This window comes from Corvus moneduloides, chromosome 6, assembly GCF_009650955.1.
Source record: "Corvus moneduloides isolate bCorMon1 chromosome 6, bCorMon1.pri, whole genome shotgun sequence".
Classification (NCBI taxonomy): Eukaryota; Metazoa; Chordata; class Aves; order Passeriformes; family Corvidae; genus Corvus; species Corvus moneduloides.
Window position 1 is genome coordinate 38299355 of NC_045481.1, and position 12952 is coordinate 38312306.

Genomic DNA, 12952 nt, shown 5'->3' on the forward strand with positions numbered 1-12952 from the left:
TAGTCATTAAAAAAATACCTAGTTCTAGTTTTGTTACCTGATACCTATTAATACCCATGACTGGAATCAGAGGTACCTTTCCTTACCATCCCATCTCAGGTAAAGACTAGAGGGTTTTTATTTACTTGATATGCCTCACTTCCCACAGCTTCTTCCAATATTATGGACAAGCAGATCACTCTGCAACGGTCTGTTTAGTGATGTGACTACTATAGCACAAACAGGAAAAGAATGGAGGACTATAGTAATTCTAATATACCAGGAAAGCATCCTGTAAAGGTCCAAAAGAGATGGAACAAGTATTAAGAACACCTCCAAAAAATTTGAAATTACCCCAGCATCAGAATGAGCCGATATCCATGTTCTGCTAAAGGGGAGAAAAACAGCCACTTATCTTTGACCAGAAACTGGTTTGAGTGGGAGGCTACTGTTGCTTTATAATGACATATACAACCTTAAATATCATACTGCTTACAGGAAAAGATGATGATTCACAGGAGTGGCCAGTTATTACAGGTTTAATGGTAAACTTCAAAAGACATCACATTTAGTTTTCATCACAAAATCTTCCGCCAGACCACTGACTTATTCAAAGCAAAAGGCTATCCAGAGCCAAAGAAAACTACAGCACATGGATTTTGTGAACCATCGCTGAATGGAACCACCTGAACAGTGCTCTCTGATAAGCCAGCAAACACACACCACCAGGTGGTAACAAGACTGCTTATCCCATGGCCCCACCAAAGAAAAGAGGATTTTTAAACCTCAGGTTTCATATTTTAAACCTACTTTCTTATCTGTTTTTATCACTCATGTCATTTTACACAGATAAAATTAATTCATTCCAGGCTGACACTCCCAACAAAAGCATAGATGTTCTTCTGAAGTTCTGAACTCAGAATTCCTAGGTCAGATTCTTGAGGAAACCAATTCATATTCTCTTACAATAACATGAAGATTCATTTCTACAACCCTACAAACAGGGTAAGTGGCTAGGAGATTGAGAGAGGTACTCAAAACAAGCACATATATTCATGTGAAAGAACTGAGAAGGTTTTTCAGAAGACAGTATTTTCTATTGCCTTAATTACAAGAATTGTATTTTTTCTTTTAGAACATTCAGTTCTTCTGTCAATTACTACCTTTGTGATTCAGTCCCAAACAGCAAAACTTAATTAAAACTTCATTTTCTTAAAATAAAACAAGGAACCCTTGCTAAACTGCTAACGAAAATTTTCTCTTCTCTCACTCACAAGGTAGTGATTGCTACCTTCTAGGAAAAATTTTCCAAGTTGGAGCAATAGAAAGAAGCACTGACTTTCAGCCATCTCCAAAAAGTGGAAGGCAAAAGACTGTTTAGGCACAAGGTACTAGCTTCAAAGGGCAAAGCAAATTTCACACCAACAGAACTTTTCTGTAGACTAACCTTGAGCAAGCCTCTGACTAGATCTTGAGTCTAATGCTCAAGTGTAGCTTGAATACAACCACAGCAAGACATCCAGATTGTGTTCCTGCAGAGTATCAGCTGAAACCTTACTACTGCATCTATAAATTTTGGTTTGGGGTGAAGACAAAACCAAGACCCACTATACAAAGGCAGTAGAAACAGGATGGAGAGAGGAAGGAAGGGGTGAACAGGCATTTCGAGAAACAGTACCTACAGAAAATCCAAATGTGTGTGGGTCTTGTGCATAAAGCTTGTGAGAACTACTCATTTGAATCGCAGGCAAATTACTTTAGTATATTATGAGACACTTCTGCTTGAAAACTATACACACTCTTGTATCACATTGTGTAGAAATACGTACTTGCGTAGCACGATGTTTACAAAATATATATATGTGTATAAGAGCTTCTGTCCTTTCACGTTCTTTCTCTGTATGTGGTTATAGACTCTCAACAAAAAGGAAACAGAGGGCAATTCTAGCTTTGAAAGTGATGAATTAAGATTACACTGCTTAGTGTCCTTCACTACCTTTCTCTTTCAGCTTGTCTTCACCAAAACGAATACCACACAACAGGGCAGATAAATCTCAAGCTGTTCCCAATTCCTCTGGGACAACAAGGCACTCCATTTAGTTTCACACTGAGAACCTCAGAAGAACTGCAAGCAGAAACACCTGCTAAATATTCCAGTAGGTTAGCTTTAAGTATTGGTAAAGTTCTTAGACAGCCATAGCTATATCTCCCCACTTCTCAAGACTAGCTCTCCCTAACACTGGTAAAAAGACTGCACTACCGTTTGCTTAGAGGCGCACAGAAGTCACTGTGTTCCTGCTCCTGGAGGTTATATTCCCACCACAGAAGCTTCACAATTTGTTTGACAGTTGAAGATTTGGAAAACTACAGCCAGCTTTGCATCTCCTCTTCATACTTTTGGGGATCAATAAAAGGCTTGTCAATGGACCGGATCATCAGCTCACCACAGTACACACATTCAGCTGCCACAATATCATCAATGTCAGCTTTGATCTGTTCCCGGCTCTGCTGCCCCTTCCCCAAGCTAATGGTATCTGCATCCTTGGGACGATGGTGGCTCTTGGAGGGCTGGCTGGTAGCTGCCAGCTTCTTCTGAAGATCTTCAAGTTTTGCCTGTTTATAGGCAGGAAGGTTTGGGAAAACTGCTTGGAGGAGACAGTCATAGTGAAACATGTGACCACACAGGAAAAGGTAAAAAGGGCGGTTTAGAAGTGGAAAGTCACAAGCAGCACATTTTTCCTGAGGCTCCACAGAGCCATACTTGTTTCTCATTTCCTGGATGTCCTCTCGGATCCTCTTGGCACTCTGTGTGGCTTCCTCCATCTCCCTTTTCAGCTCCTCAATGTGCTTGTTGTAGTCCTCCAGGGAGTTACAGATTGCCTCCTTGAAATGGTCAATAGTGACAAAGTCTGGAAAGAATGGCAGGACATCTTCAATCTTCAGCAGAGCACAGCTGGAGAGGCAGGCCATTGCCTTCTTGACATCCTTCTCCTCCTGAACAACATGGCGAGCGATCTTCAACCACAGCTTCTTCCGGAGTTCCTCATCATCTTCAGGAAGATCTGCACAGGACTTGGCAAGATCAACATCCACCTAGAAGTTGGACAGATAAAGAAACAGAGTTAAGCTTGCCTCTTTGTTTGTCCACCATTCAACTTCAAAGCCTGCTGTCCATTTTAAGACGCATTTAGAAAACATCTACTGCTGTCTCATTCCCTAGGACTGCACTACTGGCCTGCTCCTTGCTTCCATGTCAAACGCCTCTCCTCTCCCCCAGTATTCCTCACTGAAGATTAGCTTGCTACCCAATAGAGAACAAAGGCCAGCACAGTAAGGACAAATTCATGTTATGGTATCTTTGCTGACTACACATTTCAGCAAAGACATAGCAATTCCAATAGGATAAAAATCCAACATCCCCCTGAAGATCAGACTAAGCTGACAAAGGCTTCTGTGATAATTACCAAAGCTAGGAATAGGAAGTAATTAGAATTCTTAACAATAGGAATACAAATCTTGCATAAATGCAGATATGTTAAAGGTATTTTATGTCAGAGACTGAGCTTGAGACAGACAGTACTTCCCCTCACACTTTCCGTGGCCCTGCCCTCAGTTATGGCTTGTCAGTCAGCTGCCTACTTGGAGCAGTTGTGACAGCACACAAGAATGTTAACAGAGCCAGGTCTTTCTTCCAAGCCTCAGCTGCACAGCTTTGATACCAGTGAGTCTGTCCAGCTCCTCTCCATGCTCTGCTGTTCAAGCTAACTTGAAGAAGCTACATTCCTGTGTATCACAGCATGCACAGACACACACGTACCTGTAAGGCGAGATCCACAGCCTCCTCATATAATTCCATCACTTTGTAAATGTGGACACACGCTCGGTGGTGCCCGTGCTCTGCACACAAGCGCAGTGCATACTTCAGGTCGTAGTGGATCCTGTTGGGGTTGGTTCCTGCTTGCTCCAGGTATGACAGCAGCGAATCCGGCCGACACAAAGCGTAAAGAGACAACAGGTAGTTGTGAATGGCTTGCTGTGTTTCCTCCAGCTGGTAGACACAGAACTCCATGTATCTAATAGCTTCATTGATCTGCTGGGTGCTGGCACTCTGGCTGTAGTTAACAAGGGCTGGAATGAGGTTCCTGGCATCCAGTCTAGAGCCCATAGAAATCCAAGCATCAACTACCTTCTTGGGAATATGCTGGATGAGAACTGGAGAGAACTTGTAGAAGAGTTTCTCATCTCTGTGCCTAGACAGCACATTTAGAGCCTCATCGTACTCATCATGCTGGCAGTGGTGAGCTACTACACGCTCATAATCCTGCATGATGACTGCAAAGTAGACCATGTGCTCTGTGTCGCCATGGCTTGCCAACAGCTCATAAATAGATGCCCGATTATTAAAAAGACAGTCTTTGTTTTTAGGACTGCTCAAGAAAGTACGAAACTTCTCCCGTGTATCCAAATAGAGATTTCGCTGAGAGGGATCTCCTTGCAATATACCCAGCCAGTTCAGGTACAGCTCTGTCAACCATGTGGTCAGCAGAGTGGTCTGTGTCTTCTCCGAAGGCTTTAGGTTACTTAGCTTCTTAATTAGAAACTCCATCAGGGCCTCTTCTTGCTTGGCTTCAATGAACTTCAGAGCAATTTCCTCGAAGTAGTTCTGGGTCAGCGCGTAACACTTGGCACTGTCCAGATACCTCTTGTTTTGGAAGCAGTGCTCTGCCTCTTTTGCCAGCACGATGTCAAGACACTCTGGACGGTCCTTACAATACTCTTTTGCTAGATCAAATTTGTTCATATTCATATACATCTTCCACACATCTCTAGATTCCCGCTGGACATGGTAGCGGAACACTACTTTCTCAGTGTGGATCCATATCTGCTGGACTGTGGGATCTTTAATCATGCGTGTCAGCGAGCCAAACTTCTCCAGGAACAGATCTTGAAAAACAACTTGTCCATTCAGAGTGCAGACAGCCTTCACACGGTCAGGCAGCAGCAACAGGAAGTGGAACTGGGTAAGTACAATGGATATTGGCTTGTTCACAGTTATGTCAATATCAGGAGGATAAACCCAGACCCGTTCATCACTCAGAATTGAATCAGGACGACTATAATCCAATGTACCATATAAAACCCCATTTCCCATCATCCAGGCAAAGGAGCGCGGGCTGGAACGCAGTTTTGGAGTGTAAAAGGCAATCTCACTGAAACCCAAGTTGGCTGGAAACTCCCGAAAGCTGGGCAGATGGTCAGCATGCACAGCAAATACGGAGCTGAAGCCTTGCTGCTCTGTCCCTTCCGGCACTTTGCCAACAAACTGAAAGAGTCTCTTCCTAGTGGTGGCTATAATAAAAAATTTCCCTTCTATCCCTCGTTCAATTTCCAAGCAGCAGACTGGGGCAGGTCCAGATTCCTCTTCCAGAGTGTAGACCTGTCGGAAGTACTGGTCAGGGTTAGTGCTGAAGAGGCTTCCTTCGCTGACAGAGATTTCAGCCTCATAGATCTGCCCCTGGGATGTCCCCACCAGGATAGGTCCTGTGTTGGTTTCTGAACCAAGAAATTTGTTCCAGCCCACACTTTCAATCAAGTGTCCTTTCCAGCGGGAGAGTGCCCGCACTTTCTGAACACTTCTGTTCAGGTAGATGCATTCGCTGGTGTTGAGAGCAATCAGGAGATGAGAGCCTGCCAACAGCAGAGGGGTTGTGGGAGGGAGAAGGAGAGAACAAATCAAGACTGTGCCTAAGCGAGCCAAATTCCTGAAGCTTCTAATCCTAATATTTGATAAATTCCAGTATCAACATACTTAATACAAGACTTTCCCAGGCATTCATGGGAATGTGGGGGATTTCCACGCTGGATCAGAACAGTAGTCCATATGTTGCAAAGTTAAGTAACTGGTACCAGATGCTTTACCAAGAAGGTATTCTGTTTCAATAAATGTTCTATGGATAAACAATTCCCAAAGTTCCCTCCTATCCCTGGCAGTTGGTGAGAGATATGAGCATCTCTTTCCAAACTTCTGTTTAGTTTCTTAGAATCAGCCTAGGCTACAGTGAACTGCAGATGTTTTTCAGACCTTTTTAAAAATTCTTATATAAACCATACAGCACAGAGTGACTGCAGACACTTCCTTTGATTGGTTTTAGCAGCCTTGCTCAGAATAGCCTAACTGCATCTGTTCATTTAGAGTTCGAAAATACAACACGCGCACAAGCCCTTGCGTTACTAATAGCAAAAGGGCAAACCAGGAGGCAGGGGCCCTGGGAAACAGAGTCTGGCCCATGGAAGACTGATCTGCTCTCCTTACGTACAAAACAGCAAGATAACTCCTTCACCAGCACTTGTTCTGCTCTGTCCACTGTCTGTAAATATCCATGATCCACTGCCTCACCTGTGTGGTCCAAAAACATCTTGTAGACTTTGGCTTCATCTTTGCGTCCCAGCTCTACCTGATTAGGTTCATCTGGCTTCCCAAGATCAATCCTGCAAAGAGAAACCATGAAAGCATGCTGCCAACAAAAGTTCACATACGTGTAGCTCCTCATCTGTTTTCCACATTGGGCTCATGGCATTTTATCCAGTTTGCAAATATAAGTTCTCTAACGACTTAAGGGAAAAAAAAAAGGCAGGGGAAAAACAAGCAATAAGTTCAGGATTCTGGCAGCATTACCTGAGAAGGGTGTCTTTCCCAAGGCTCATACAGAGCTGGTTAGAGGAGACTACTAAGCTGTTAATTTTCTCTGGAGGAGCAAAATCAATCCTCTGCTTGTTAAATATTGGTGTTTCCTTCTCCAGTCGTGCACTGACATATCCTGGAGAAAGAACGTGAACACTTAGAAACTAAACAAGACAAACCCCACAACAACAACCCCACACTACATCAAAATCCAGCCTATAAGACTAAAAGGATCATTTCCTGCTCCAAGTTTTACTGAAAAGGAAGTGTGTTCCATGGAGCGTGAACACGGAGAGCAGCACTCACATAGATATGTGTAACAGGGAAGAAAAGTATTAATATAGTTTTAATATTAATTCATATTAATCTGTCTTGTCCCAAAACTGCAAACTTGTCGTAAATATTAATTTGAAAACACATAGAATTGCAGGGAATGCCACAAAACATCACAAAAACTGCATAAAAAGCTAAAAATTAGAGTAGAATCACAAAGTAATTTGTTTTCCTTGGTTGACAGCTTATTTGTTCAAGACAAGAAAGAATGGCTGATATTACACAAGACACAAGGGAGGCTCTGGTTGGACACCACCATACAAGCTACCCAAGAGACCACTGCAGTGTTAATTGAAATCTATTTCTCTCTTGTTCCATGTTGGAACTGAATGAGCTATCATACTTTACATCCAACACACACAAGCTAAAGCTATTTTTTTAAAGCCACGTTGGTTTTTCTGTATCCACATAGCAGACTTCATCATAGAGAGAAGTCTGATGGGTGAGTTGCTGCAGAGAACACAGCTGGAGGTCACAGTGAAGCTTTTACCATAGCCCCATTTCACCAATCGTAACACTATCCTAATTGCAACTTTTCAGTTGTTGTTGGAAGGCATGCAAACTACCTATTAGAGCCAAAGCAATAACTAGGACATGGTGATTGCTGAATCAATGCTCCAATCTTGGCATAAGTTGCTTCCTCAGCCAAAACCCTTTCAGACTGGTTTACCATTTCACAGCAAGTCCCAAGATGGAGCCAGACTAACCTAATCCTCTGATCTTTTCAAAAACTATGCCTGAATTCGAAGAAATGCCCAATGAAGTTAAGGCTAGAGTTAAAAAGTTTGACAAGACAAAGACACCTTACAGAACCCATGCTGCATTTTAAGCCCAAGCAAGCAAACCTGACAAATGAAAGAACTGAAAATGGCCATGTAGACAACCAGAGGAAGTAAGTTAACGTGACTAATTAAGTATTCAGTCTGTCTGTTTCACCCCAACCAGCTTGGGAAACGTGGCACACACAGCGAGGCATGCTGAAGAATTACTCAGGAAGGACATCTAGGTGGGAAAGGCAGAGAATGAAGACAGTCTTACTTAAAGGTAGTGACATACTTCTGGAGAAGAGTTTAAGTAAATAAATAAATAAAAACTTAGAAATATAATGCTTTATAAACCTCTTATGATCTTCAGTGTAGCTAGACAAAGCATAAGATGCAGTTCTAACTCATTACTTTGACTATGAAAAAGGCAAGAAGCCCAGCCATAAGCAAGAGGTCAACAAACAAACTTTTAAGACCAGTGAATCTGTAACACACTTGGCAGCACAGAAAAGCAGCACAACAGATTTAGTTTTCATTGCAGATGGGTAGACCTCTGCACAAGCAAATATGGGACTTGAAGAGACCATGCCATTGTATTCCTAAATAAGGAGGTCATTCTTTATGGCCTTCTTATGATGAAGCAAAAAACTACAAAAGAGCTCAGATAAGCCAGTGAACTGAAAAATAAGAAGACATTCATATAAAACCAAACCCAAATGATATTACTCATTAGCAAAATCCTGGAACTCATGTGCATCCACCAACAGACCTTATCACAAAGTGTCATCCATATCTGTCCCAGGACACAAGTTTTCCCAGTGACTCAATTTCCCATACGCACAAAATCTTACATAAAGCTCTGCTGAAGAAAACCGCAGAGGATCTCAATCTGGCCACACTACCTCAAGCTCAAAAGCAAGACAGACAGATACATTGTTAGATTAACCCATCTGCTTTGCTCCACGTGCAAGTGAAGGATCTCTAAAGCAAGCAGATCTATGCAGCAGTCACCCTGGACAAAAAGATGGAAACCAAAAAGATCTATAGCAAGTTAAGGCCATCTATGGCCAAAGCAGCTAACTAGGAAGTATAAACTTAGAGAAAAAAGAAACACGGAACTGTATCTCAGAGGGAACACATTACTTCCCTGCTAATGAGCATGGGCCTGACACTCTCTAGACTGGGAGTAACAGCACCACTTTGAAACACACTCGATACCCATAATATTTTCCAGTTTGTCCTCAAAAACTCTAATTTCAGCCATACTGGTGTTGAAAAAGACAGTGTAGTAATGGAAAGTAGCTTGCTACCAGTAGACAAATCCTTTAATTGTCTATTCCACCAATGCTTTCTCCATGCCTCTACCTCACCTCTAGACCAGCTGCAGGATCCTTAAATTACACTTTACCCAGAAGAAAGATGCAGGAACAGACAAAGCAACCATAACCTGAGTAGGCAGCCTTTTGCTGAGCACGTGTTTTTTTCTTACACATTGATCCACACCTTAAATGCTACCCATTTATGCAAGTGCGCATTCCTTTATTTCCAGTTAAGCAGAACTGATGCTCTTCTTTTTAGATCAGGGAGCTGCAATGCCACAGTTTAAATTTGCTGGTATGAACTGCAGTTCAAAACATGTACACAGAGCTCCCAAGGTGTAGATACACATGATATCACAGCTAACCAATAAATATGTATTCTTATATATCTATATAAAAGGGAAGGATTACTCTGAAAAACCCATGTATTATCAGATCATCAAGTCACATTCATCAGGTAATCTCGAATTTTTTTCAGACTGTCACCTGACAAAGCAAGGCTGACTCAGCAAGGAAACCTAAGGAAAGAAAGGAAGGAAGGAAAGGGGAACAAATAGCACCTATACAGAGGCAGGGGTTTAGAGTTAAGGAGAAACTGTTTATGGTTTAACTCAGTCATAATTCAAGCCAAACTATTGGATTTCAACATTCTAGACTCTTTAGGCCTGTATCCATTACATTCATAACACCCATAGGATCATCACCACTAACCCATGAGAATTTTAACTATTGTCCCTAATAGGAGGATGAGCTTCCTTAATATACAGTTCTCTGTACAAAGGAGATGTATGTTTTATAACATTCATTCCCTTCAGTCAGTCTCCTCCCTCATCCTGTCCCCAGTGTCCCTCTTCTGTTCACACAAGATTCTACTGCAGCATTTCCCACCTGATTTCTGGGCAAACCTGCATATTTCCTCAGACCTTTTCATCTGTCCAAGGATCTAAGATCACTAGTATGGTCAAGTCTAGTGGGTCAAAGTAGGCTTTTCAAAGCTGGAGCTACAGTACTTGAAGTTCACAACGCAGCAGGACTTTAGGTTGGATACAGAGTCACTGCTTGTTTATCTACAACTTTGAGAAACAGTACCTGCAGTTTAAAAAGCGCAGGGAACAACTCACTGAAACTGAGGAATAAGTTTCAACAGCCTCCAAAATTTCAAACCTAACCTTAAGGACTGCCTTCAGGAAGTTAATTATTGTATCTTTCTACAAAATAAATTTACTTAAACTTCAGATTGCCCACAACTTTTACCAACCCAAGTTTTATTAAAAATTGCCAGTGTGGTCTGATTTAAGAATAATAGAAATCCTGATTAAGCCATGCCTTTGCAATTAAGCAGTTTCCCAAACTTCCTCTGCCAATATCAACTGTCAGCAAACAGGCAGATTTCTCAAGACAGCCATGACTGGAGACCGTGTTGCAGCAGTCAAGAAGAAAAGCTGAGTCCTTGAAAATTTATTTTCAGTGACATGACTTGTCCCAACACTGCCCTGCACACCACCTATTCAGGCCACTTATTCTTTACCTAACATTACACAACAAAGTAACCATGCATGTCAAAACAAACAAGGGGAACATACCTACTTCAGTACCTAGACTCAGAGTAATTCTGTCAGTGTATTTATCGTCCATAATACACATAGCATGACAGAATTTATCAATTCTTATCACATACATTAATCTCACAACCTGGTTTCTCCAAAGATTACAGGTGGCCAACACTATACAAGGAAAAAACTTGAAAGAATGTGTCCTTGTTTTTCCAAACTTGTAACTCAAAACCACCAACTCCGCATAGTGGCTGCTACTACCATGACAATATCAGGTAGAGTAGAATTCTCTCATGACCTACATTTCCCTGCCACACTCAATAAAATATTGAGAGGTAGCATCTCGTAGGAAATGGTTATTGAACCTAATAAAGCTTGAATTTAAAATGGAATAAATTTCTCTGACATGAAAGAAAAAACAGACTGGCCATCATACCATTACTTTACACTGATGGGACAACTCCCTGAACAGCACAGTAAACCAAAGCTGCACATCCCTTGACAGAAAAGCGTAGCAGTGATACAGACTGCTTTGTTTGTCACCTTGCCATCCTGTAGTCAGCCTAAGGGAACCACTCTAGAGAAACGAAGTCTTTGGTAAACTGCGCCTGGGTTAGGAAACGAACTCCGTGCAGGAACAGCTGTGCACACATCCATAACACTGTAAAGCATGGCTTCCTCAGAGAGGAGCAGAAAAAGGAAGCAAAGTGACCCGCTCCCACAGCTCCGAGGTGTGGTTGGTTATAACCTGTGACCACACAGGCACATGCGACTGCACGCACCCGCGCTGGCTCCGGGCAGCACCTCAGGGCCAGCGCCTCCCACACATCGGCAGCACCGCAGCTTCGCTGCGCTGACCAGCATCGCCACTCTGCTTCGCCAGCAGTCAGGTGCTCCCTGTCTCTGAACACTTCCCACAGCAAGCCGTGGAAAAAAACAAGCCGCAGCCGAATGCTTTGCCACACACACACAGCGACAACACCTCTTCCAGGCAGCACAGCCTGGCATGCCCCGCTCCCCACCCGGAGCTGCCGCCTCGCCTCCCCCTCTGAGCAGGAACGGCGCACAGGAGCGGCCCCGGCGCACACGTACCGGAGTGCGGGATGCCCACGCTGGCGCGGCTCTGCTGCACGGACACGGAGCGGTGCAGGGAGTCCTCGTACTCGTCCAGGATGGACGCCATGGCCCAGCGCGGCCCGAGCGCGGCGCGCTCAGCTGACCCGCGTCACGCGCGCATGCGCCGGCGGGGCGGGGCCGGCGGGCGGGGCCGCTCCCGCCTGGCAATGGCGCTGGCCGTGGGGCCGCGGGGTCGCTCCCGCCTGGCGATGGCGCTGGCCGTGGGGCCGTGGGGCCGCGGGGCCGCGGGGCCGCTCCCGCCTGGCAATGGCGCTGGCGCTGGCCGTGGAGCCGCGGGGCCGCTCCCGCCTGGCAATGGCGCTGGCCGTGGGGCCGTGGGGCCGCTCCCGCCTGGCAATGGCGCTGGCCGTGGGGCCGCGGGGCCGTGGGGCCGCGTCCGCCTGGCAATGGCGCTGGCGGCGGGGCCGCTCCCGCCTGGCAATGGCGCTGGCCGCGGGGCCGCGGGGCCGCTCCCGCCTGGCAATGGCGCTGGCCGCGGGGCCGCGGGGCCGTGGGGCCGCGTCCGCCTGGCAATGGCGCTGGCGGCGGGGCCGCTCCCGCCTGGCAATGGCGCTGGCCGCGGGGCCGCGGGGCCGCTCCCGCCTGGCAATGGCGCTGGCCGCGGGGCCGCGGGGCCGCTCCCGCCTGGCAATGGCGCTGGCCGCGGGGCCGCGGGGCCGCTCCCGCCTGGCAATGGCGCTGGCCGTGGGGCCGCGGGGCCGTGGGGCCGCGTCCGCCTGGCAATGGCGCTGGCCGTGGGGCCGCGGGGCCGTGGGGCCGCGTCCGCCGCCCTCCCGTCCCCGATGCTCCCCAGAGATGGCAAGTCCGTCTGTGCCCTTGCTGCCAGGCCTTGCGGTCCGCGCAGTGCCCGCGGCTTCTGCTCACTGGCCGCCGATACCAAGAGGCTTACGTTGAAATAAGAAAGGGCCCACTCGAATAAACAAAGCCAGCGTTTGTGTATGCCAATAATAACCAAGAGTTCCTCTAGGCGGGTTGTACGCTCTGGTTTTGTTGCAGAATATTACATGATAGAACCATGCCAAACATCAAAACTTGTATTTGCCACCAAAGAAGGCTAAAAAGAGGTGGAGTACCATCCCACAGGACCATTAGAGACCTCTTCCCTAATACATCAGCATGTGTAATAAAACCTACAAAATTAATTAATGTGTACAAGGCTTCTTGGAAATAAGTGTAAACTTCTTG

At 45.4% G+C, this 12952-nt stretch overlaps 1 protein-coding gene across 1 annotated transcript; it reads right to left on the reverse strand.

Moving 5' to 3' along the window:
* Positions 1-500: 500 nt before the first annotated feature.
* On the reverse strand, positions 501-11863 carry VPS18 (VPS18 core subunit of CORVET and HOPS complexes). The gene is made up of 5 exons (XM_032112181.1): positions 11723-11863; positions 6656-6797; positions 6377-6468; positions 3797-5667; positions 501-3072 (listed from the first exon to the last, which is right to left on the reverse strand). Exons 1-5 carry the CDS (start codon positions 11811-11813, stop codon positions 2344-2346), a joined length of 2925 nt encoding a protein of 974 aa, XP_031968072.1. The 5' UTR covers positions 11814-11863; the 3' UTR covers positions 501-2343.
* Positions 11864-12952: the final 1089 nt, after the last annotated feature.

Bases quoted from the DNA above. Each gene is read 5' to 3' on its own strand.
- VPS18 (XM_032112181.1), bottom strand. From the start codon at position 11,813: ATGGCGTCCATCCTGGACGAGTACGAGGACTCCCTGCACCGCTCCGTG. The intron at 6,798-11,722 runs GTACGTGTGCGC...TTCTTTCTCCAG, and splicing joins CGTGGGCATCCCGCACTCCG to GATATGTCAGTGCACGACTG. The intron at 3,073-3,796 runs GTACGTGTGTGT...TCCAACTTCTAG, and splicing joins CTGTGGATCTCGCCTTACAG to GTGGATGTTGATCTTGCCAA.